Consider the following 27091-nt stretch of genomic DNA (forward strand, 5'->3'; position numbering starts at 1 on the left):
TCACAATGCTTTCTGTGTTCTTCATGCCAGGGATATAGTTGCCAACAGTATCCATGTTCTCATGAGCTTTATTCTAGTCAAGAGGAAGAGTCAGTAAGCAAATAATAAACAAATTAGAGTCAGACAGGGTTATGAAGAAACATTTCATTAGTTTCCTGAATGAAGAAGAGCCAACCATAATCAGAGGGAAGAATTCAGTAAACAAAAGGACCAGCATATGCAAAAGGCCCTGAACTGAGAGTACTGTGTTTTTGTAGTACAGAAAGTTCACTGTCATTAAATCATGGTGATGGAGAGAGAGTAAATAGTTGAAAGGGGTGGAAGAACTAGAAGCGCTAGCTTGTGGGGTAAGATGGTTGATAGCCTTAGATGTTTTAAGTAGTTGGGATTCATATGATATCGTTTACATTTTTATAAGACGATTCGTAGTTGTTACAGAGAACACACTGTAGGCAGCAAGAGTGAAAGGACATTGTAGAGTTATAGGCAATGAATACTGTATTATTTGTTTGATTGAGATATTTTGGAGACAGTCCTGTAGGGTTTGCTGTTGAATTAAAAGTGATGAATAAGGAAAGTTGAGCAAGGATGACCTCACTGCTTAAGCATTAGTGGTGATACTAACGAAAATAGGAAAGACTGGAAAAGTAGATGATAAAGGGTGAAAAAAATCAAGATTTTTGTTTCAGATGTATTAGATTTGAGACTATCATATGTCATATTTGAGTTTTGTAGGCTATGCTTTGTAGTGTTCTTTTGGTGTATGACAAAATAACTGTTTTTGAGTGATCAGAAGCTTCAGCAAATCTGCTTAGAATTAGTTTGTTTATTAGAATTTTTCCATCACATTCTTTCATCACTCATTCTTTTCTAAGTTGAATTCTCCAATTGCACCTAAAAAATTTAGTAACAATTAAGATGCCTATAAAACATCTCTACTAGCCATCATCTTTAAAGGCAACATAATTCTGAATTTTTAAGTACAATAAACTAGATCATTCAGACGCTGATAGTTCATCTTATGTTGTCCCTGACCTTTTACCAATACCTCCTGCCCTCTTCGAGGGAATGTCATTATTTTTTTAATGTAAAGATTTGTAATTAATGTTCAGTTTTGCTAATTGCTAGCATTTCTGGGTAGGTTGGGTAGAGAAAGTTGAAGTACATAAGGTTTGTATTACATGTGAATTTCAATCATCTATCTTGTCTCCCATTGTTATGGATTGAATTTGAAAGTAGATGAGAACAAGAGGAAATGCAAATGGCCAACAGGCATATGAAAAAATGTTCAACATCACTTGTCATCAGGGAAATGCAAATCAAAACTACCATGAGATACCATCTTACACCAGTGAGAATGGCACCTATTAAAAAAACTAGCAACAACAAATGTTGGTGAGGGTGTGGAGAAAAAGGAACTCTTCTGCATTGTTGGTGGGAGTGCAAACTGGTCCAACCACTGTGGAAAGCTGTGTGGAGATTTCTGGACCTACTAAACATAGAGCTTCCATATGATCCAGCAATTCCACTCCTAGGTATTTACCCAAAGGACACAGAAACATCAATTCCAAAGAACACCTGCACCCCTATGTTTATAGCAGCACTGTTTACAATAGCTAAGCTTTGGAAACAACCCAAATGCCCAAAAATAGATGACTGGATCAAGAAGATGTGGTACATATATACCATGGAATATTACTCAGCATTCAAAAAAGATAAACACATGCAATTTGCAGCAACATGGATGGCGCTGGAAGGGATCATGCTCAGCGAAATAAGCCAAAAAGAAAAAGAAAAATACCGGATGGTCTCACTCATAGCAGGAATCTAGAAAACTTAAATAAGGGACCAGGAAAATGAATAACTATAAGAAAGTGAAAATCAAAATCAACAAAAAACTATGAACCAGAGACACTTTTAGGGGGGCGGGGGCGGGAGGGGAGGGATTGGGGTCAGAATGGGGGGGCTGCAATTGTATGGGGAATATAACAATAAAATTTATAAAAAAAAATAAAAAAAATAAAAATAAATAAAAAAAAAGAAAAGAAAAAGGAACTCTCCTACACTGCTGGTAGGAAAGCAAACTGGTCCAACCACTATGGAAAGCTGTGTGGAGGTTCCTCAACCTACTGAAAATGGAGCTTCCATGTAACCCAGCAATTCCACTCCTAGGGATCTACCCAAACAACACAAAAACATTAATTCAAAACCTCCACCCCTATGTTTATTGTAGCACAATTTATAATAGATGAGATATAGAAACCATCCAAATGCCCAAAAATAAAAAAAAAAAAAGAAAGTAGATGAGAACAGATTTTAAAATTTTCCTGGATTCCATAGCTTCTTATAGAAAAATACTCTGAACTTTTAAAAATTTAATCTTAAAAAAATGAAAAATAATTTTCAGTAAACTAGTAGTATTTCACTACTCTTTTTTGATAATTGTGACCATGTTCTTAATGAGTACTGTTTTTATGAATATAAATGCATTGAATTTAAGCTTTAAAAATTACATACTGAGATTTTTTTTACATATAGAATTTTGTTTGTGAGCAAGTTAGCAAGACACTAATCCAGTAAATATAAAACTTACTTTTCCAGCAGTGAAAGGTTCACGCTGTTATTTTCTCTACCAATACTCAAATTGATACAGCTTGAATATTGTCAGAAAATGTAAGATTTAGCAGATTACGTAGACATGGAATTTTTTTGCTTATTTTTGTAGCATATCAGGTATTTTTAGAATTATTTTTAATACTACGTCTCTGCCATGCTAGCCAAGTAAAGGACATCATGTACCACCTACTTAACATGATTTTAAAATTGCTTCTTCAAAAATAACTCACCATAGACAAATTTAGACAAATGGTGCTATTTAGGATAAGACACTGAGGAGGTAATTTGGTTTTCAAATGTGTATAAATACAAATATAAGTTAGAACATATTTATATTATAGCAGAATACCAAGTTATTCTCAGACACATTGCTTTATGCAGTGATGAGGAAAAGCAAAAATTGCCTCATAGCAATGTCTTCATATGTAACCAAGTATAGAACATTGGACGTTGAAGCCACCATAGTGAGACAAGTATATAATCTAAAACATTTCATCATGACTCACCTGACATAGGATAGTTATGTTTACCTTTCTTTTTAAAAAAGAAATTGCCATATGTTAGGACAGCATTTTCAAGGTATGTCAGTATACATCATGTATTCTGGATTCTTGAATTATCAGCTTAATTTCTTATCCTGTCTATAACTATATAGTCATATAATTTTAATTGACATTTGGAATAATACTCTTGACTGTAGGAAATTTTTCAGTCATCTTCAGATATCTAATTCAAACTTCAACCACAAGCTTTGGAACTAAAAGGTTTCAGTCAATTTTTAATTCTACATTAAATTAAAAAAGGTTAGATTGGTTTTTCTCTGGTGATGATTTTATTTCCTGGCCAGTAATCCAGTATGAAAAATGAACACAGTATTTAACTGAATGAAAATATATTTATTCTTGGGGCCTCTCGGGTGGCGCAAGGGGTCAAGTCTCAGCACTATCAAGCTATCAGCCACTGCAGCATGAGTTCGATCCCTCACCAGGGAGCTAACCCACATGGCACACCTGACCTCTCCTGTCTCACACTCACTCAGCAGTGTATTTCAGTAGATCTGCCTGTTCCGCTCCCCACTCTGTCTCCGGTGAATCCTCTCACCTCTCTGCTCCTCTGGCTTACACCCCAGCTCTTGTATGCATAAATAAATAACTCTTAAAAAAGAAAATATATTTATTCTTTTAGAAAAAAGTGCAAACTCTAAGACATGGTAGTTATAGGATCTTTTTTTTTTTCTTAAAGAAGAATCCATTTAATAGAGAAAAGCAACATTTTTCCTTCAGTGAAGCAAAGTTCTGAATTCTAGGTTTGAAGTACAGTACTAATTGGTTTTAAGTTGGGTATGTTATATAATATACCAAATATATATTTTCTCTACCATTTATATAGAACAAATTCTTTGTTTTAAAATTTAGCCTTCCACTCCCTTGTAAAAGTTCTTAAAAGTAATATGTAAAGTTGCTTGGAACAAAATATTTATTTGAAGGTACTTATTACAGTAAAGGTATCCTTTGAAGGCTAAAATTTAAACATTTGCTTTCTTTCAAGTGTTCAGCTCAAACTTTTGGGTTGCTCTTTTACCAGAACTGCTACTTCTGAAGACCTGAAACTTACAGTTTCTAAGAAATCTTTGAAGTACATTTAATGCAAGATATGTGAAGTTATTTGATCATGTTTTGCAATGCCTTGTGGAGAAGGCAAGACATAGGGAAAGTTTTTAAAGGTTAAAATTATATACACTGTAAATGTCTTGAAGTGTTTTTTTAAGCTGATAGATTTTAAATCTTTTTATTTAAAAATAGTGTTCTTGCCTTTTTCTTGCCTTTTTAAAAAACTTGAACTAAAATTACACTGCTTTACCCATTACTATTTTGAATTTTATTTGCCACACAACAGTTCTATTAAAACTGTTCTTTATTATTACAATTTCCTCTTTTAATTGTTGAAATTGTACAGATTCTGTAAAATATGCTTAAGATGGTCTCTTCACATTAGATAGTAGTTTCAAGGAAAAATATTTATCAAATAGTATTTTTAAAATAAGCAAAAATAGTCCTATCAAATGCATTTTATTTGATCTTGATGGTGAATGGATTGCAAGGACTGATATACATATTAGAAATAAGCTTTTGGGCAAAAAGAGCTATGTTTTAAGTAATAGCTCTTTTTTTATATAGCTATAAACAAGTTATATATAAATGTTGGTGGTACCAGAGCATTGAAAATTAAACTTGTTTGTGATAAACTCCATCCTTAGTTCTCTATTCTAAAATGTAACTGAATGATAATAAAGTGCTATTCATCTGCAGGTGCATTGCTTCTACTTAGTTAAAAGATGGTTGAAAGGACAGGAATTAGTAGCATGTTGTATTAGCCTTTTGTAGTATATTTTGTCCTAAGCATCTTAATTTCCCTGTTTTGAATGCTAAGTAGCAAGGGTCTTGGTTTAGAACTAATACCCATCATGCATGTAAACGGTATGAAAGAGCTGCTTAGTAAGTTAACACAAAGTGTTCTTGTGTCAGTCCTTGTGGAAATAGATACAATACAAACATTACAGCTGAACTCACGGCAAACTCCATTAAGTAAAAACCTGGCCTCATTGTTCAGGAGAAAGTTCGAATAGAATGCAAGCTCATTTTGTTGAATGTAATGTCAGGCTTTTAGGGACTGTATTGAGGGATAAGGTTTTGTTAAGTTGAGACCAATTCATTAAGTTTTATTGCCTGGTGAGAAGCAGTAATACTTTATTGTAAGACTTCATCAAATATTCATGGTTAAAGAGAAGTAGTAAATGTATTCAATCAAGTGGTCTTTTGGGGTTTTGAAAAGGATTATGAAGTCTGTTCAGCTGATAGTTTTAACATTCATCGAGGTTGTTTAACAAGGGTAATTTTAATCTTTGAGTTTAATTTTGTTGTCCAGGCTTGTCTCTCTTTACTCTCACAAATCCAATATATAAACTGTGTCACAGTTATAAGGATGACTAGATAATACATCCATTCATGTAATTTATGTATTTCCTAAGTGGGTACATTTTTTAAGTTATCATCTTAATTTTAAGGTGTATGAGGAAGTTATGAACTGTTTCCTTATTCATTGTGAGGCTATTATTCATTTGATCAGACTCTAGCCTCACATCACTAATGCTTTCATGTCTTGGATAGTACGGTCTTTTTGACACATAAAATATAATAAGCACCCTTTTGTTTTTGCCAGTTCTGATTGTCCTTAAGAGATATAGTCAGCATTTTCTGCATTATTTTAGAAATTTCAGTAACATTGCCCTTACTGTTATACTTAATTTCAGGCTACCTGCCTCCTTTTTTCATTTCTATAATGTATTAACTTATGCGTATCTCAGATTTGTGTGGCAGTGTGTTTTATACATGAAACTCATCTTTTCTCAGTTCCTTCTTAACTACAAAGTGAAGTGATGATTTTGCAGGGATTTGTCTCCTTCAAAGAAATTAAATATATTCAACTAATAGTCAAAGTTTTTTTTTCTTCTTATGTTCTTTAACATCTATTTCTTAGGCAGATGATGTTGAGAGCAAAATTAGACAAATCATTCCACCTGGATTTTGCACAAACACGATCGATTTTCTTTCTTTGCTGGAAAAGGAAGTGGATTTCAAGCCATTTGGAACCTTACTCCATACATACTCTGTTCTCAGCCCAACAGGAGAAAATTTTACCTTTCAGATATACAAGGTACAGATAAATCTAAAAATTTCTTGGGTAAAATTGCTCCCTTTGCTTAAAGCTTTTATATTTTGTTGTATTATTTTCAGTGATTTATTCTAACTTAAGGAAACAAGTTTTTGTCAGCATTAAAAACAGATCTATTTTGTATGTGTATGTATGTACACATCTTAATCTGAGGTTTCTAAACATTTTCCCACAGGATAGTTTTGTGTGTTACAGACTTTCAACTTACCTCTGTGATACATTTCACCTGACTTTTCCTGGCTTTTTCCCTAGGCTGACATGACATGTAGAGGCTTTCGAGAATATCATGAAAGGCTTCAGACCTTTTTGATGTGGTTTATTGAAACTGCTAGCTTTATTGACGTGGATGATGAAAGATGGCACTACTTTCTAGTGTAAGTACAGTTCTAAAGCAACAGTAGACCTTATTACCTCCACAAAGCCAGCATTTTAATTGTGGCAGCCCAATTATTGGGACAGTATAATGATATTTTTCCCAGGAAAGAAAAACTATTGTTTATGAGGCTTGAGTTTTCCTTCATTATGCTTTGGGGGACCTTGAGAATAGAGCTGAATTAAATGCTGTTGTCCGTTAGGGTCCTGAATGTAGGCTTAAACAGTAAAATGAGCTTTGCCTGTGTTTTCTTTTACTTGCCACCTATTCATCTTTATAATAGGCAAGTGCACTGAAGTGATGTAAAGAGGTCTGATTTATCCAAGTTGCTGCACACCAATTAAGTGAATTGTACATTCAGAACATAGCAGGTGTACCCATTGGGCCCTCACAGAGTAGCTTGCTGACACTGAAAATTCAGTCAGAGAATGGAAAAGAAAATGGACACTGCATGGGAGCGCGACTGTAATTGACCTGCTTGGCTTTCTGTTTTATCTGCAGATTTGAGAAGTATAATAAGGATGGAGCTACGCTCTTTGCGACCGTAGGCTACATGACAGTCTATAATTACTATGTGTACCCAGACAAAACCCGGCCACGTGTAAGGTAATTGGCAGTATAACACGTGCCTTGTCTTTTATTTCAGAAGAAGGAACTGCTGAAGTTTCCAATACTTGTTATAATAGTGTTGATTTGTTTAAAAAAATCACCATTATTCATTGACTATGTACTAATTTATTTCATTGTTCCCTTTGAAAGTGGAAGATTAAACCAATTCTGAGTATCTCAAAATTTTTTTGGATTTCTTGAAGGTTGATTGGAAAAAAAAAAAAGCTTTAAAATGTTCATAATACTATAGTGATTTGCAGTTTTTAAGCTAGTCATATTATGATATTTTAATTTTAAAATAACTTCTTTATTGTAGTCAGATGCTGATATTGACTCCATTTCAAGGTCAAGGCCATGGTGCTCAACTTCTTGAAACAGTTCATAGATACTACATTGCATCTCCTTCTGTTCTTGATATTACAGGTATGTAAGTTTTGGTTGTTACTGAAAGAAATTTTCTAAAACTCTCTTCTTACCTGGTAGATTTTGTTTTTCTGAAATAACTATTCTATAAACAGCATTCTGAATTCTGGGCCCTTTTTGGAACAATCTAAAGATGGCTTAAAGCTATATTTTATATCCTAAGTCTTTGTGGGATTGGATTGTATTTCTAAGTGTAAAGTGCTTATTAAGTGAAGAAATTGAAGATAGTGAACTGGATATATACTGGGAAGACTTTGCCAGACATTACTATCTAGCAAATGTAACTTATTTCTTCAGTTTATTTGGCAAATAGTTTTATTGCTGAGAGACTACTAGTGCTCTTTTTGCAAAAAGTAGCAGAACATTCTGGACTTTACTGACAAAAAATAACCAAAGTAAGTAATTCCTGAGTAGAATACACATTTATTGAAGCATGTGTTTTATAGTCCTAAAAGTCATGCCTTCGTGTCAGTAGTTTCTAAGATGAAATATAGATCTATTTGTTTTAGAAACATCTTTTAGTATGAATTATCCATAAAAGTAATATGAATGGGATGCTCAGGTAAAGGAAAGAGACTACTCTTTAAATGGAGAAGTCACTTCAGGAATTACAGATAATACTATATAAAAACTTGTGAACTAACAAAGAACAGTGGCCCGAGATATTTATATTGTCATTTTTTTCTGCCTATTTTGAATTTATTATTCCTAAAGTTTACTGATTAAATTGAAAGACACCTTTTTTAAAATGCCAGATATTAACTACCAAATTAGAGATTAAATTTTATTCTATAAGAGTTTTAATATGTCTTCAAAACTGCAATACTTAATACATGTTTAACTTGTTGTAAAAAGTACTGTTTTGCAGTTTCATTTTATCAATTTGTTTAAAGATACCAAAACCCCAAAATAATGAACTTGGGGCTAATAATATGAATAGGCTAGTAGGCAGGTTATTGGTTTCTTCCTTTTCAGAGTGTAGTGGTTTTGCTTGCTTAGGATAAATAAAATTACCCAAACCAGATTTTGAACTAATCCTGTAGTTTAATAAATTGGAGGGAAAACATGTTGTGTTGTCTTTAAAGGGGAGTTTCATGGTTTGGAGTTGAATTATCTTTTCATCTGACTTTCCTGCTACTGTCAAATGGTTTAGAAACTCAGGAGATAAAGAAGTTGTCCTTAAAGTTAGTACTGTCAAGTTACAAAGTGTTTGTGATAACTTCACTAATTTAGTGATTTATAAAATTATAAAAACAATGCAAATGATATCACTTCTTTTCAGTTAAACTGAAAATTGTGTAGCTTTTTTTTACTTATAGAGCTTGGACTTAGTACTACATGAAGCAACTTTTTTCTGGTGAATTGAATCTGGAGATTTAGAGTTCATATAAGTAGTCTTTGTCTTCTCTAGTGGGTAATGTGCCAGCAGGGGTTGTTTCTATGAAGCCTCTTAGCCACTTTCTTCTGTCTACTCCAGCCAGTAAGGTCCTTGATACATAGTACCAATTAGCAGATAAAGAATTTTATTTCTTAAATCTTAGTGAAGAGTCATCAATAATGTTAGTGTCTATTCATTGCAAACTGAAGTCTCTAAAAAGAAAAGGCTAAACATACTAAAGGACTTCTGGATTTGAGAACTGGGTATTGACCTTTATTTTCAGCATTAACATTAACATCTCAGGATTATAAATTACTAAAAATGCCTTATCAGCTTTCTTCATTATTTCTCTTAGCTTTTCATATCTCTAAAAATTATAGAATTTTCCACTCTTTAGTTATTTTAGTCTTCTATTTCTCCATTTATTTTGTATGTATTTTTAAATTTTGTTGCCCTTTCATAGACATTTGATGTTCCTTTGCAATCTTGGATGTATTTAGTGAGATGACCCTTTGCTTACTTGACATATAGTCAGATATAGTAATAATTAAAACTTCCCATTGAGGCCTAGGTTAAAGGATATGTTTTTGTGGTGTAATTGCCAACAGTTTTCCTTTTTTTTAGTACTTGTCTTTAAAGTAAAATACTGGAAGACAGTTTTTATATCATGTACCATCTTCTTTTTGAGGATGTCAGTATCTTAAGATATGTAGCATTTGAATACATCTCAATTAATTAATAGACTCAAGCATTGTTTCTTCTAGAAGAGTTGGATTTGGCAATAGAAACTGATCTTAGGCCAGCATACATACATATATATATATATATATATATATATATATATATATATATATATCTCAGTATTACTAAATCTATCAGCAGTATATTTAATGCTAATTATATATGTCCTTTAAATGTCCCTTATTGTTCTGGAATATGTTACATAGCTTTTTAGAATATTATATGTAGATTTTTTATACTGAGCTTATTTATGCTATCTTATTTCTCTTCAGAATATTTATGTTGTTAGATACATTTAATATGAGGAAACACTCAATTTTGATATCACCTATCATTGTAAATTTATATCCCAGCAGATTTTATCTTGTAAGTGTAATGCTTATCCATACAGCATAGAAAGAAAAGAATGGACAGATGTCACAAATATTGGATGACAACATTTTAAGTTCTTTTTCAGGCTGAGACAATTAAAGTACTTAAAGATTGAGTGGTGACTTTGCCCCTTTATAAAGCTGCCAACAATATTTTCAATGTCCAGCAGCTTATTTAAAGCTAAATTTGAAAACTCACCACAAATGTGAGCCACCCAGCAGGAAAGCGGGAGGAAGAAGGAGAAAACAGGGAGGGAAGAGCACAATGGACTATCATGGAGAATTATGGGTGCTGTGGTGGTAGGAGAACTATGGTGACTACACCTGAGGGGACAAGTCCTGTATTGTGAAAAAATTAACAAGGATGTAAAATAATGGCATTTCATTGAAAGATACATATACATACACACACACACATATACACATCTATATAGCTAAATGAAAATTTTTTTCATTTTTTTCACTTTATGTGAAAATTTCACATATGACAGTGACAAATTTTTTTATTTTCTTGGTTGTAATTTTTTTCTTGATGATTTTTTTCTAAACTTCTCTGAGGTTATATTAGTTATTTAAACTTATACTAAGTTTTGTTAAACTGAACTAAGAAAACATTTCTTTTTGTAGACCAGTTTAGAAAAAGGTATACTTAGAAAAACTGACAAGCTTTCCCTCATCTGGTAGTACTTTTAAACATTTAAAGAAATGCTTGCAGGGGCCACTGCAGCACGAGTTCAACGATCCCCTACCAAGGAGCTGACCCACATGGTACAGCAGACCTCTCCTGTCTTGCCTGCTGCTCCCCTTGGCAGTGTATTTCAGTCAGTCTGCCTGTTCTGCTCCCCACTTTGTCTCTGGTGAATCCTCTCACCCCCCTGGACCTCTGGCCTACACCCCAGCTCTTGTATGCACAAATAAATAAATCTTTAAAAACAAATAAAGAAATGCTTGCTTAAAAGTTTATACTTAGTAATTATATAATTAAAGCAATTTTACTAAGTTATAATTTCCATACCATAAAGTTCACCGATTTTGTTTTACAGTTCAGTGATATTTAGTACATCTGTTCAGTTTTGCAGTTATCACTACAGAACTGCCTGTTTTAGAATATTTCCGTTATAAAAAATCTCATGTCCATTTGTAGTGAGTCTCCATCCCCATTCTCTTACATTGAGGTGTCTATGATTTAATCTTAATGTCTGATGTGAGATAAATTTCTAAATTCATCTTTTTATATGTGGTTATGCTGTTGTCCCGGCATCATATTTTGTAAAGACTATCCTCTCTCTTACTGAATTGCCTTGGTACCTTTGTTGAAAATATGTTGACCATAAATGTAAAAATTTGTTCTGGTCTTTAATTGATTTATATATAGGTCTCTCCTTACACACTATCTTCATTAGTTTACTGTAGCTTGATTAGTTTACTGAGTTGGCTTTTTTTTTTCTATGAGAATATCAAAGTAAATCTGCCAAATACATAAGTTGCATTTGTGGACCATGTTTTCCTAGGTGCTGCAGAATAAACAAAAGTTTCTTGAGATGATCAGTGGGTGGGATTAAAAATGGGTACTGGCTGTGGTCAGGTGGTTATGAATGGGGTAGGGAATTTTGTTCTTGATTACATGAATTTCCATACAATTTTAGAATATTTGTTTATTTCTGCAATAACTGCAATAAAACCCCAGCTGGTATTTTGATAGGGACTGCATTGAATAATTGGTAAAATATTGATGTTATAAGTCTTATGATCCATGACCTAGCTCAGACTTAAATGTTCTTTGTTTCAAGCCATCTGCTGATCAGAAAAACAAGTGCTTAGAGAAGTAAGGTGACTTGTTCAAGGTTCTGCATCTATGAATGATGTTCTCTGTGTAGTATCTTTTTACCCATCAAGTTTTGATGTTTTCTTTGTCCTCTCGTTAGTTTCACATAGATAACAGACAACATAAAGGAAGATCTATGCTATTCATAAGCAGTGAAGAAAGTATCAAAATCATATTCTCATTTTCTAAATTAAAAAGATTGCTTTTTTTAAAAAACTGGCTAAAAGAAGTCTAGCAGATTATAATGATTCTTAGATAAAACGAAAAGTTATAAATTGAGCTCTGGGAACTCTTATCTATGAGAAAATACTTGCTTTTGGAATTGATTTTCTAAACTTGAATCTCTCGTTTATATGATTACTTTTTTAAAAAAAAAAGATTTATTTATTTATGCATAACAGAACTGGGGTATAGGTCAGAGGAATGGGAGGTGAGAGGATTCACCAGAGACAGAGTGGAGAACATGACAGGCCACTGCGCCACCGGGGAGGCCCCCTATGTAACTACTTTAAATGAAAATATAACTGTAATCAAAAGTTTTATATTTGAAAGGGTTAACTCTAATTTCACAAATAATATTAATGTCTTTGTATACAAACTGCAACTATAATTTTATTTGGCAAAGATAATAATGCTTTTATTTGATTTATAAGGAATAATTCTTTCACACTGTACATACAATATATATACTATATATTGTATAATCCTTTCACACTTTTGTATAGGTATATGTCTTTTTAAAATATTTACCTTTGTAACCTAACAATGTATATTGAGATTGCAAATGATGAAGAAATTATGTTGGGTAATGGAAATGTTATTCTGCTTATTTCTTTAGCGGAAGATCCTTCTAAAAGCTATGTGAAGTTAAGAGATTTTGTGCTTGTGAAGCTTTGTCAAGACTTGCCCTGTTTTTCCCGGGAAAAGTTAATGCAAGGATTCAATGAAGATATGGCAATAGAGGCACAACAGAAATTCAAAATAAATAAGGTATTTTTATTTTGTAGAAGGAAAACATTTTAAATTTGAACTTTTTTTCTCACTTAAATTACATAACTTAAAACACTGTTAAGTTCATTAAGAATACATACATGAGGAGTAGCAATGGTTAAGAGTACAGGTTCTGAAATCATATTGCCTGTGTTCAAATCTGACTCTACCACTTGTTCTCTGGCTTAGGGCGATTTAGTTACCTAATAGATTTTGTGGCTATATTAAATACAACTAGCAGAACAAAGATGAATTGTAGGATCTTATATTTATTTTTAAGAAAATGTTTATTTAAACTGGTAAAGCAGTTAATACCCTAGAGACTGACTGGTGGGAGAAGGGTTGGAGTAAAACAATTTTTACTTTATGTCTGTGTTTTATTTGTAAAGCAGTAAATAAATTAGGTGCAGAAAAAAACATGGGAGTTCAAAGGAGGTTAATTCATTAACGCACGCAAGGGAATGAAAGAGTATTTCATGTGATCTAAACCTTAAAGCAAAGGGTAGGATTTGAATTATGAAAGTATGTGAGATAAATGGTATTCCAATAATAAACACTAAGCATTTGATAAGTACACCACCTAGGCTTCAAAAATGCCTCGTGTTGCATTCATCACTGTGATCATCTGTTTTGAGATACTTTCACTGGCTTCTACTCTTCTGTATGTTCCGTAAATATAATTCTTCCCAAAGTTCTTCATCATTTCTTTTCATCCTACTCATTCTACCAGGAAAATCTCACCTAAATCTCTATAATCTGATTTTGCTTCTTAATTCCAAAACTATATACCAAAGGTTTACTTGTTACTGACCTTTAATAAACAACTCAATTTGAAATAAAACTGCATATTCTCTTTCATGACTTTAAGATAAAATACATATTTTAGAGATAATTTATATTTCCAGATTATATTGTACTTTTATTTATTAAATGAGAATTTATTATGAGAATTTATTTAACAGCTGAGCTTTTAAGAGAACGGGAATATGAACACATTATTTCTACACTTGATCTTAGCCAAAAGGCCGAGAAGTAACTCACATTATTTTTAAATATCATGTTTTTTCCTTAAAGGAACTTAGCTCCTTAGCATGACATACAGAGCCCATCATAATCTGGACCCTGGTTACCTTGCTAAATAACTTCCACTTCCTACCATTTTCCTATTTGCTCTGGTTTTACTCAACCTCTTGACATATCTTTGTTCCTTTTGCTTTCCTTTACATATACTATTCTCTTCGTCCTGATATTGCTTCTATTTCTCCATCTTCTTCTGGACAGATAGTACTCATTTATTTCAGGCTTAGCTCCAGAAAGTTCAAATATCATCTTCCTAATCTACCCAGATATAACTGAACTCTCCTCCTTTCCCCAATAAATATGTAAGTGAAATAACATGAACAAAAAACTTTAGGATATTCCTCTGACTTCAGTGAAACCAAAGCATCCTGGTTCTGTTATTTCTCTGACTTTTTTCTTTGTTCTCTATCTGTCCTTTTATTTGTCACTACACTACAGGGTTCTTAGCTGTACCCTCTTTTCACTGTGTATGCTTTCCCTGGGTGATCTTAACCAACCTTGTGGTTTTAACTCTTGTCTATATACTAATATTGCTTAAATACCCTTAGACTAGAATTTCCTTAACTGTCTGTATTCTCCTGACTCCTAAATCTCTCTTACCTGTGAAAAACTATCATTTTATACCCTTCTCCACAACCAACCTTTTCTCTTTTCTATTTGTAGAATCCTTGCTCCCTTAGCATTCTTCTTCTGTTATACCCTTCTCATTTTCTGCCTGATTTAATAGCTCAGCTTCCTAAGCAGTCTACCTGTCCTTCTTTTTTGCTACCATTTATTTCTGTGTAGCTGAGAAAACGCTTTATTTAAAACTCAAATCTGTGCACTTGACTCATACCTTTATTTAAATTGGCACCTAATAAGATAAAATCCCAGCTCTTAAACTCAGTTTATAAGGCTCTCTGCTCTTATGTCATTCTCACGGTACTCGTACTCCTTATTTTATGCTCTGACAATATCAAACTACTCTGTACCACACACACATGTATACATGCATATACAGACACTCAAATATATTCACATTCACACAGTGCTCTCTCCTCTTTCTAGAATGCATAATCCCTTCCCTTTAAGGTTCAACCCAGATTTTATTCCCCCAGGAACCCTAACATTTCCCTAACTCCCAGGCTTTGCTACCATAACATCCCCTGCAGAGTTCTATCATTAATCATAATTCAGCCATTTGTTATCCACTAGACTACCAGCTAATTGAGGGCAGACTATATTTTATTGCTTGTTGTCTGGTATTTAATACAATTCCTAGCCCATGACAGTTACTTAATATTGTGGGGGGTGGGTTTTGAAAGTGTCACTGTTTTATAATTTGAAAATGGTCATTTTGTTGTTTCATTCATTAGCAACATGCTAGACGTGTTTATGAAATTCTTCGACTACTGGTAACTGACATGAGTGATGCTGAACAATACAGAAGCTATCGACTAGATATTAAAAGAAGACTAATTAGCCCATATAAGGTAGGACATTCAATAGTCTTAAGTGTTAAGTTGTTGTTACTCTTTAAAATATGAAGGTGAGCAAATGCCAGTGCATGGGAAGGCCAAATCACTGCTAAATAACTTTTACAAAAGTGAAGCTATTCTTCCAGTTAGTTGTAAGGATTATCACTGTTATCATTTTCTAATCTAAGCTATAAATCTGTTTTCATTAATTTAAAAACTAACCCCAGGGCCTCCCCGGTGGCTAGCGGTTGAGTGCTGGGTTGCGAAGCTGCCCGCAGCCTCTGCAGCACTGGTTCGATCCCCGGCTGCTCCCCGGCCACCAGAGGAGGGTTCCACATGGTGCGCAGACATCTCTTGCCACCCGCTGCCCCCCTCAGCAGTGTACTTCGGAATAAAAACTAACCCCAAGGATAGTCTGCCGTGGTTAGTTTTTCCTTTAAATTGTATGGATCTGGGCCTCCCCGGTGGCGCAGCGGTTGAGCGCTGGGTTGCAAAGCTGCCCACAGCCTCTGCAGCGCCAGTTCGATCCCTGGCTGCTCCCCGGCCACCGGAGGAGGGTCCCGCATGGTGCGCAGACCTCTCTTGCCGCCCGCTGCTCCCCTCGGCAATGTACTTCGGTCCTTCTGCCTGCTCTGCTCCCCGCTCTGGCTCTGGTGAATTCTCTCACCCTCCCGTGCTTCTGACTGTACCCAGTGCTTGGATAAATAAATAAATGAATGAATCTTTAAATAAATAAATAAATAAATAAATAAATAAATAAATAAATAAATTGTATGCGTCTTTTGAAAATCTGGGTTTTTCCCTGAAAAATTACCTTGTTTGTTTTTTCCTCTTCTCTTGTTTTCCCATTTTTCATGTATATTCAGTCTTTTCTTCTTCTTTTTAAATATAGCCTTGATTGTCATTTGTGACTTCTATAATTTACCATAGGTGAGGTTGCAACTTAAGTGTTCTTTACCCCCCTTTTTTCAACCTTCATTCTGCTTTCCCTTTCCCCTCTCCCTCTCTAAAATCCCCTTTATTTTCCTCTAACTAGAAAATTTCCCCTTCCAGATCAGATTTGACATCATCATCATTTGGTCATTATCAAGTAGATAATGTCCATGCCAACATGTGTGCACAGGACTTGCTATGATAGTTGCAGCTGGACAGTAAGCTGATGGGGAAGAATATTTGTTAATTTATTCAACAAATCATTATCAAGCACCTAACATGGTTGCTACATTTTAGAATACTTTTATTGAAGTAACACTGGTTTATATAATTATATAGGTTTCAAATATACTGCATTATAAATCAACATTTGTATATACTCCATTATGTTCACCATTCCCAGGTCTAGTTTTTATTCCTCAACATACAGTTAAACTCTTTTACCTGACTTACCCAGCCCTTTTCCCCCTTCCCTTCCATAACCACTGTTTTGTTCTTATAGTTCAAGTTTATTTTTGTTTTGTTTATTCATTTCATTTTTAAAAAAATACTTATTTATGCATATAAGAACAACTAGAGTGTAGGCCAGAAGTACGGAAGAGTGAGAGGATTCACCAGAGACAGAGCGGGGAACAGAACAGGGAGACTGACTGAAATACACTGCTGAGGGGAGCAGTGGGCGAGACAGGAGAGGTCTGTTGCACTATGTGGGTTAGCTCCCTGGCCAGGGAATCGAACTCATACTGCAGTGCCTGCCAATAGCTTGATAGTGTCTTTAACCCCTGCGCCACCAGGGATGCCCTTGTTTCGTTTATCTTTCACATATGAGTGAAATCATATAGTTTCTTCTTCCTCATCTTATTTCACTTAACATAATGCACTCCAGTCCGTTCATGTTGTTGTAAATGGCAAGATTTCATCTTTTTTTTAAAAGATTGATTTATTTATGCATACAAGAACTGGGGTACAGGCCAGAGGTGTGGGGAGGGGTGAGAGGATTCTCCAGAGACAGTGGGGAACAGAACAGGCAGACTGACCGAAATACACTGCTGAGGGGAGCAGTGGGCAAGGCAGGAGAGGTCTGCTGCGCCATGTGGGCAGCTCCCTGGCTGGCTGAGGGATCAAACTCGTGCTGCAGTGGCTGCAGATAGCTTCATAGGTTGCGTCTTAACCCTTTGCGCCACCAGGTAGGCCCTCATCTTATTTTTATAGCTGAATAGTATTCTATTGATACTGTGTATTCACAACACATGTTCTTTATCCTATCACCCACCGAAGGGCATTTAGGTTGTTTCCAACTCTTGGGTATTGTGAATAATGCTACAATGAAATGGTGGTGCATATATCTCTTTGCATTAGTATTTTCACATTCTTCTGGCAAATACCCAAAAGTGAGATAGCTGGATCATTGGGTATTTGTATTTTTAATTTTTAATTAATTTATTTATACAAGCACTGGGTACAGTCAGAAGCACGGGAGGGTGAGAGAATTCACCAGAGCCAGAGCAGGAAGCAGAACAGGCAGAGTGATGAAATACACTGCTGAGGGGAGCAGTGGCTTCGGCAGGAGAGGTCTGTCGCGCCATGTGGGACCCTCATGGCGGCTGGGGATCGAACCGGTGCTGCAGAGGCCGCAGGCAGCTTTGCAACCCAGCGCTCAACCACTGCGCCACCAGGGGAGGCCCTGTATTTTTAATTTTTTGAGCAATCTCCATACTGCTTTCCAATTTAGATTCCCACCAACAGTGCACAAGGATTCCATTTTCTTCACATCCTTGCTCACCCTTGTTTTTTATTTTTTGGATAATAGCCTTTCTCACAAGTGTGAAGTGACATCTCATTGTTTTGACATGCATTTGCCTAATAATAAGAGATGATGAACATTGTTTCTTATAACTGTTGGCCCTATATATGTCACCTTTGGAGAGGTGTCTATTCAGATACTTCACCCATTTTTAATAGTGCTGGTTTTTGTTGCTGATTTGCTTAAGTTCTTTATATATTTTGGATGTTAACCCTTTGTTGGATATATGGTTTGCAAATACCTTCTCCATTCAGTAGGATGTCTTTTCATTTTAATGATTGTTTCTTTAGCTTTGCAGAGCTTCTTAGTTTGATATACTCCCATTGTTTATTTTTGCTTTTGTTTCCCTTGCTATTGGAGTCAAATACCCGAAAACATCTCTAAGACTGATGTGAAGGAGGTTTTATTGCTTTTGTTTTCTTCTATGTATTTTATGGTTTCAGATCTTATAAGTTTTTAATCTATTTGGAATCATATTTTCTGTGTGGTAAAAGATAGTCGTCTAGCTTAATTCTTTTGCTTGTAGCTGCCCAGTTTTTTCAACACCATTTGAAGAGATTTTCCTTATTCCATTGTATACTCTTGCTCCTCTGTTATAAATTAGTTGTCTGTACATAACGTGGGTTTATTTCTTGGTTCTAAAATTCATTAATCTTTGTATTATTCCAGTACCAGATTGTTTTGATTACTATTTCTTTGTAGTGAGATCGTCTTGGCTATTTGGCATCTTTGGTAATTCCAAATTTGATTTTTCATTCTATTTCTGTGAAAAATGCTGTTGGGATTTTGATAGGGATTGCATTGAATTTGCATATTGCTTTAGGTAATAAGACCATTTTTATTTTTATTTTTATTTTTTAAAAGATTTATTTATTTATACAAGCACTGGGTATAGTCAGAAGCGTGGGAGGGTGAGAGAATTCACCAGAGCCAGAGCGGGGAGCAGAGCAGGTAGAAGGACCGAGGTAAACTGCTGAGGGGAGCAGTGGGCAGCAGGAGAGGTCTGTGTGCCATGTGGGACCCTCCTCAAGTGGCCGGGAGCAGTTGGGGATTGAACTGGCTCTGCAGAGGCTGTGGGCAGCTTCGCAACCCAGCGCTCAACCGCTGCGCCACCAGGGAGGCCCTGTACCACATCTTCTTGATCCAGTCATCTATTTTGGGGCATTTGGGTTGTTTCCATAGCTTAGCTATTGTAAATAGTGCTGCAATAAACATAGAGGTACAGGTGCCCTTTGAAATTAATGTTTCTGTGTCCTTTGGGTAAATACCTGGGACTACACTACTGAGGTATGAAGTAATTTTTATTTATTGATAGTAAAGCTCACCAATTCCGTGCTGCATTTATTTGAGGTATCAAGTTTACATATCAGCTTAAACATGCTCTCCCATTAAGAAATTAGTTAGAAATTGAAGTTACTTGTACCTTGCTTTAAAAAGTTCTTTAAATACAGATAATTAATTTGTATCAGTGCCAAAAGAGATAAAAATAGCCTGTATTCATTGGACTCATTTTTAAAATTTTTTTTAAGATTTATGTATGTATGTATGTATGTATTTATTTATATAAGCACTGGGTATAGTCAGAAGCGCGGGATGGTGAGAGAATTCACCAGAGCCAGAGCAGGGAGCAGAACAGGCAGACTGACGAAATACACTGCTGAGGCAGCGGGCACGGCAGGAGAGGTCTTCACGCCATGTGGGACCCTTGCCAGCGGCCGGGGATTGAACCGGCACTGCAGAGGCTGCGGCAGCTTTACAGCCCAGTGCTCAACCACTGCGCCACCAGGGGAGGCCCTGGACTCTTTTTGTTTTAAAAGATTTATTTTATTTATACAAGAGCTGGGGTACAGGCCAGAGGCACGGGAGGGTGAGAGGATTCACCAGAGTTGGGAGCAGAAGAGGCAGACAGACCAAAAGCACTGTTGAGGGGAGCAGTGGGTGAGACAGGAGAGGTCTGCCACGCCTTGTGGGTATCTCCCTGGCGGCCAGGAATTGAACCTGCCCTGCAGAGGCTGCATACAGCTTCACAGCACTACACTCAACCCACTGCGCCAACGGGGAGGCCCCATGGACTCATTTTTTAAAACATAAAAAGAAACTATATCTAGTACAGAAGTAATTTTCAGGTCTTCATGAAAACATAAATCTGAACAATTTGGCTAAAATTTAATGCAGCTGCTTGGTTTTAGCATTAAAGCGTCTATATTGTTTCACAGGCATATTTTAAATTCATAATTCATTTAAAGATATAAAATTTAGAATCATTGTTTTAATATTATTGGATCTGGAATCAGGAAACCCAGTTTTGAGGTTCTTTAACAAATTGTATGGCTTTTACAGTTTATTAACATTTGGGTATTAGGCTCCTCTTCCATAGAATGGAAATACCTCCACAGAGAGGAACTGAACAGAAAGAAATACAATACAGTGTACATATAATTAAAGATGTTTTTGGTGAAGTCATTGGAATTCATATATCTCCATGTCATTTTTAAATTCTTAAAAAAGAACATTATCTCTGTACTTCCCAAAAGAAACTATTTCAGCAGATGGAAATTAAGGCACAGAGCCCTTAGCAGCATAGCATTTTTGAAATTATATTTGAAAATGCTTTTGGAATATGTGAAACTAGGCAAGAATAAAAGGTTATTTTCTGAAATGGATTCATAAGCCAAATGTTTATATTAATAAATTGACATTATTATCTTAATTTGTCTGCATTAAAAATTATCAATAGCCCTTGCCTATGAAGAAAGTAAATTTTTTTTTTTTTTTTGGAGGGGCTGAATATTTTGAAGCCAATAGAATGTCCTTTACAACCTTAAGGAGTTCTACCTTTCAGGATTTCATTTCTATTTCCAATGTCACTTGCTAGATATGGGTGTTCCCCAAATCTGTGCTTATTTTGTTTTAACTTTATTTTATTTACACATACAAGAGCTGAGGTGTAGGCCAGCGGTGCAGAGGTCAGGGGGTGGTGAGAGGATTCATCATAGACAGAGTGGGGAGTAGACCAGGATCTACTGAAATACATTGCTGAGGGTAGCAGCCAGCAAGACAAAAGGTCTGCTATGTCATGTGGGTTAGCTCCCTGCCCAGGGATCCAGCTCATGCTGCAGTGGCTGCTGATAGCTTCATAGTGCTGAAACTTAACCCCTTACACCACTAGGGAGGCCCAAATCTGGGTTTTTGAGGTTTTTTTTTTTTTAAAGGTTGTTTTTTTTCTTTTTTAAAGAGATTGATTTATCTTTGTATGTGTATAAGAATTGGGATATAGGCCAGAGGTGGGGGGGGTTGGTGAGAGGATTCACCAGAAACGAGTGGGAAGCAGAGCAGGCAGATTATACTGAAATACATAGCTAAGGGGAGCAGCGGTGAGACAGGAGAGGTATGCTGTGCCATGTGGGTTAGCTCCCTGGACAGGAATCAAACTCAGGTCGAGGTGGTGATAGTGCTGAGATTTAACCCCTAGGCCACCAAGGAAGCCCTTTTTAAAGTTATTTTTTAAAAATGTATTCTATAGGGGCCTCCCTGGTGCTGTTAGGGGTTAGGTCTTAGTACCATGAAGCAATCCGCAGCTAATGCATCATGAGTTCGATCCCCAGCCAGGGAGGTGACCCACATGGCGCAGCAGACCTGCCTCGCCTGCTGCTCCCCTCAGCAGTGTATTTCAGTCAGTCTGCCTGTTCTGTTGCCTACTCTGTCTCTGGTGATCCCCCACACACACACACACCTCTGGCCTGTACCCCAGTTCTTATATGCATAAATAAATCTTTGAAAAAATAAAAAAAATAATATATAATATTTATATATACCCCTCTAAAGAACAGCTTCTCAGACTTAAATGTGCACACAGAATACCTGGGAACTAGGTAAATTACTAGTAATTTAGAAAAAATAGCTTATATTCCTGTCACATAGCACAATAATTTTTAATGCATGATCCTTTAGTTCCTGAGCTATTTCCTCAAGTAAGATTCTCTTCCATAGGGTAGCCATGCCTCTTGGCAGGGTAATTAACTTAGAGCACAAAAGCATTTATCATCTACATGATCAAAGAGTAAGACTACACTGTCCTTCCTTCCAGGCCTTAAAAGCAATACATCTGACTTCCCATCAGTTACCTAGGACTAATGTTCAGTGTGGTCAGTGGTCAGTAGATCAACAATATTAACAGCACCTGGTAACTTGCTGGAAATGCAGATCTCACCCCATCCCTACTACTGAATCAGAACCTGCATTTTAACAAAATCTCCAGGTGATCTGTGTGCACATTCAAGTTTGAAAAACAGTGCTTTAGGGTTCATTTTATATCAATGTGATTAATGATTTTTCTTTCTGATTATAGTAGTCTCATTTACTTCACCCCATGAATTTAGGTCTAATCTTTTTTGTAGTGTAATAACTTAATTCAGTAAGGACTTACCTCCAAACTTTGTTGCCTTGTGTTAGAAATATTTGTGATTATAAATATAGCCTGATTTTGAGCTTTTTAAGGAGTAATCATGACATTTTGCTCAATAATTAAAATTATTACAGTTCCTTTTTAAGGGATTTTTTTAAAGATTTATTTATTTATGCATACAAGGACTGCGGTACAGGCCAAAGGTGTGGGGGGTAAATGCATTCACCAGAGACAGAGTGGGAAACAGAACAGGCAGATCTACTGAAATACACTGCTGAGGGAAGCAGTGGGCAAGACAGGAGTGGTCTGCTGTACCATGTGGGTAGCTCCCTGGCCAGGGATCAGGCTTGTGGTGGGCTACTGATAGCTTCATAGAGTTGCATCTTAACCCCTTGCGCCACCAGGGAGGCCCCCTAAGGGATATTTTATTAGTTTTTAGGGTTTTTGTTTTTGTCTTCTGAAAGGCAGGTAATTGTAGGGACTAAGAATAAAGACTTCAAATCAAACCTTTAGGGTTTGAATCCTGTCTTCTCAGTTTACTACAAGTTATTAAACTCTTATATTCCTTATTTTCCCTCTATCAATTTAAGAAAATTATAATACCTATCTCATAGAGTTGTTAGGATTACATGAGTTAATATATGTGATTTCGTATCTCTATGTAAGATTAGCTCTTTATTATGTGCTCTAATAAAAGAGGATTGATATAATATTCTAGAATGGCTTATCTGAAATGTATAAGATTTTCATATAGTGCAGTGTTGTTGCCACCCACCCAGGAACCTTGGAATCTGTCTTCATTCTTCCTTCTCCACATCATCCAATATTTTCTCCACTAAATCTGCCCCGTCCCCTCCTCCATCTCTGCTGTTACTGACTTAATCTAAGTATTCATCATCTCTCACTTGAACTCTTACAGTAATTGCTAACTCGGTCCTTTAGTCCCTTCACTATTACTAACAGTATTGTTCTGCCGCAATGTCCAGCTTAAAATTTGGACTCTTCATTGCAAACTCCTCATTGCAAACTCCATCTTAGTAAAATAGGAAGTGTTTAATAATATAATGTAGTCTGAAGCTTAATACTTAATATGCGCTAATAAATAAGTGTGACCATTTTTGGTTTATCTTTCTGAAACTCATCCGTCAGTTCATGTTAAAATTAATGTATGTTCGGGCCTCCCTGGTGGCTCAGCAGGTTGAGCGTCGCACTGCAAAGCTGTTCGCAGCCTCTCAAGCGACGGTTCATTCCCAGCCGGCCAGGGAGAAACCCACATGGCATGGCAGACCTCTCCTGCTTCACCCGCTGCTCCCCTTAGCAGTGTCTTAGGTCCATCTGCCTGTTCTGCTCCCTGCTCTGTCTCTGGTGAATTCTCTTACCCTCCCGCACCTCTGACCTGTACCCTAGTTCTTGTATAAATAAATAAAAATCTTTTTAAAAAAATGTATGATCCATAAAAATATCCCTGGGTAAGGAAACTAGAAGTGAGCATATTGGCAGGGAAAATCCAGCTTAGAATTAAAAATTGATTGACTGAATATTGAAATGAAGCATAATAGCACTTCATTTTAGTTGTCTTTCCTCAGTTAATACATTTTATTTAGGGCCTCCCTGGTGGTGCAAGTGGTTTATTTAGGGCCTCCCTGGTGGTGCAAGTGGTTAAGTCGCAGCACTATGAAGCTATCCGTAGCCACTGCTGCATGAGTTTGATCCCAGCCAGGGAGGTGACCCATGTGGCACAGCAGACCTCTCCTGTCTTGCCCTCTGCTCCCCTCAGCAGTGTATTTCAGTAGATCCGCCTGTTCTGCTCCCCACTCTGTGGTTAATCCTCTCACCCCCCGCACCTCTGCCCTGCACCCCAGCTCTTCTATGCATAAATAAATAAATCTTTAAAAAAATACATTTATTAAAGTAATATTTGAGTGACTATACACTATTATGCTTTGGAGAGGGGGCTATTAATTATACCTCTATATTTACCATTAATTGATACGTATACCAGGTCTTTTGGTTAACTCCTTCATACTTAACATTATGTTCAGGCTTCCTTGAGGAAAACTGTATGAGACAGATTTGGGCCTAGTCTATTATTATTTTTAACATTAATGACTTAAAATTGTAAGAATGTAAAATGTATCAGCTTTCTTAGTCTAACCAAAAATTGTATTTGTTGCTTAGAAAAAGCAGAGAGATCTTGCTAAAATGAGAAAATGTCTCAGACCAGAAGAACTGACAAACCAGATGAACCAAATAGAAATAAGCATGCAACATGAACAGCTGGAAGAAAGCTTTCAGGAACTCGTGGAAGATTACCGACGTGTTATTGAACGCCTTGCTCAAGAGTAAAGATTATACTGCTCTGTACAGGAAGTTTGCAAATTTCTGTACATTGTGTTATGAAAAATCTAATGATGACTTTAATTTTAAAATCTTGTAACAATTTAGTTACATTAAAAGTTATCTAATCTTTAGTTGAATATTTTCTTTTGGAGAGATTGTATATTTTAAAATAATGTTTAGAGTCTATACGCATATATAACATTTTAAAAAAGATATAGCTTCTGAAACACCACTGCAATTGCTTTCCTTCTTAAACAGTATAATAAATGCTTAGTTGTGATATGTTAATGTGTGATATGATTCTTAAATACTTATGATAAACTTTTCCAGTCTGTTTTATAAAACCTTAGATTTTAAGCTTTTATCATTCCTCTCATACTTTGCCCCTGAGATTTTATGACTTTTTAAATACTTCTTTCTTGTAATCTTGTTTTTCCTATATGATTTTTCTAAATAGGAAATACTTCTAGTATAGGTTTTGTTTGTTTTGTTTTAAATTACCTATTAACTGCTTATTGGTGACAAGATGGGCAAGAGAGAAGTTAAACTAAATACAACCTAAAATGTAAATGTTTGGCATCAGTATTATTAAGGTAATTTAGAAATGAGCATAAACATTTCATAAATAATAATGTAAGGCAAAAATCCACTTTACTATTATTGAAATATATCTGTGTACAATAAGGAATGTGTGTGTATATATATACACACATGTATATATATATACATTCCTCAAAAATATATATATATATATATCTCCTTGTTATAATTTGTGCTAAGGTTACAAAGATGGTTGAAGTCCAACAAGAAAAAAACCAAAGTAATAATAAATTGCTTAATATATTTTATTTTTATAGAAGTAGAGTATAAATTGCTTGATATAAAATTATTAAAAGTAAAAGCTTGCTATTTATAATGTGTGGCAGTAAATCAGGTATTTTATAACATCAAAAAGAGAATGTAAGTTAAACTTTACTTTTAAAATCTGATTTGTTAATGCTTAAGGTAAAATCCCAATTTGGACAAGCACTAGCTTGTCCTTGGTCAGCTTTTCATCAGTAAAACCTGTTAAACATACAAACAAAATAATTGGTACCCTCTGGGGACAAAATAATATGAGTGCCAGCATACCAGTGGTACTAGGCCTCCCCTCATTCTAAATGAGTGTTTCAAATATCTCAAACCATCTCATCTCAGAAGCTTATATACAGATAAGACTTGATTTCTGAGAGTGTGTATATGTATGTATGTACATAATTTGTTACAGATAAAGTGAACTTCATTTAAAATCCTTTCTGAAGCTATGAAAGCCATTTGTTTTCCATTTGAATTAGCTAATAATTTTTAAAGTTTTTATTGAAAACTCACAATTGATACCTAAAGATGAACTCTAAGGGGGAGGGGAAGTATAATCTTAATAATCTTTCAAGATACTTTTTATGTGGAAACCAGAAAAAGCCAATATGACACCAATTTGTCTACTTTTTTTTTTTTTTTTTGACAATGTTCCATGTTCAGTTTGTGAATAAAGATCTGGTTTAGTATTAATCTTTGGGACTTAAAAGGCTCTACCTTCATTTGGACTTAGGTGCACATCCTATGTATGGTAATTAAATAGGACAGATGGGTAGGACCATGTGTGAAATCCAACACAGCCACCCTTTACGGCTTAGTGGCCACTTTCCGTCCCTAATATGGTAAACTTGGTGCCATTTATCATCCAAATATACATGAACTATATTTACTTGTTGCTTTTACCCTTCTTTTTTATCCTCTCCCCCCCACCACATCCTTAATTTATTTTTCTCATCCTCTCCAAATTGCATTTTCTCAACATGTTTGAGAAAACACCTTTCTGAGCATCAATTCTTCATCTGTAAAATGAGGTTGTACTAGAATGATTTCCCTGTTCTGAGATCTATGCTTATCCTTTTTATATCTTCTCAGTCTTGTATTCAGATGTAGGTATAGATATGGGGTAATGTCTAAAGTAAGCCATTTTTATAAATCACAC

At 35.4% G+C, this 27091-nt stretch overlaps 1 protein-coding gene across 1 annotated transcript in view; it reads left to right on the forward strand.

Annotated features, from left to right (window-relative positions):
* Positions 1–25083, forward strand: part of HAT1 (histone acetyltransferase 1) — a gene marked incomplete at both ends in the record, with an annotated part of 50949 nt that extends 25866 nt beyond the window's left edge. Inside the window, 7 exon segments of the mRNA XM_084239710.1 lie at positions 6154–6330; positions 6601–6722; positions 7223–7327; positions 7647–7753; positions 12907–13058; positions 15494–15610; positions 24916–25083. Coding sequence (XP_084095836.1) covers positions 6154–6330; positions 6601–6722; positions 7223–7327; positions 7647–7753; positions 12907–13058; positions 15494–15610; positions 24916–25083 — 948 coding nt within the window.
* Between the last annotated feature and the right edge of the window lie 2008 nt (positions 25084–27091).

Source organism: Talpa europaea (assembly GCF_964194135.1).
Source record: "Talpa europaea genome assembly, chromosome: 1".
NCBI lineage: Eukaryota > Metazoa > Chordata > Mammalia > Eulipotyphla > Talpidae > Talpa > Talpa europaea.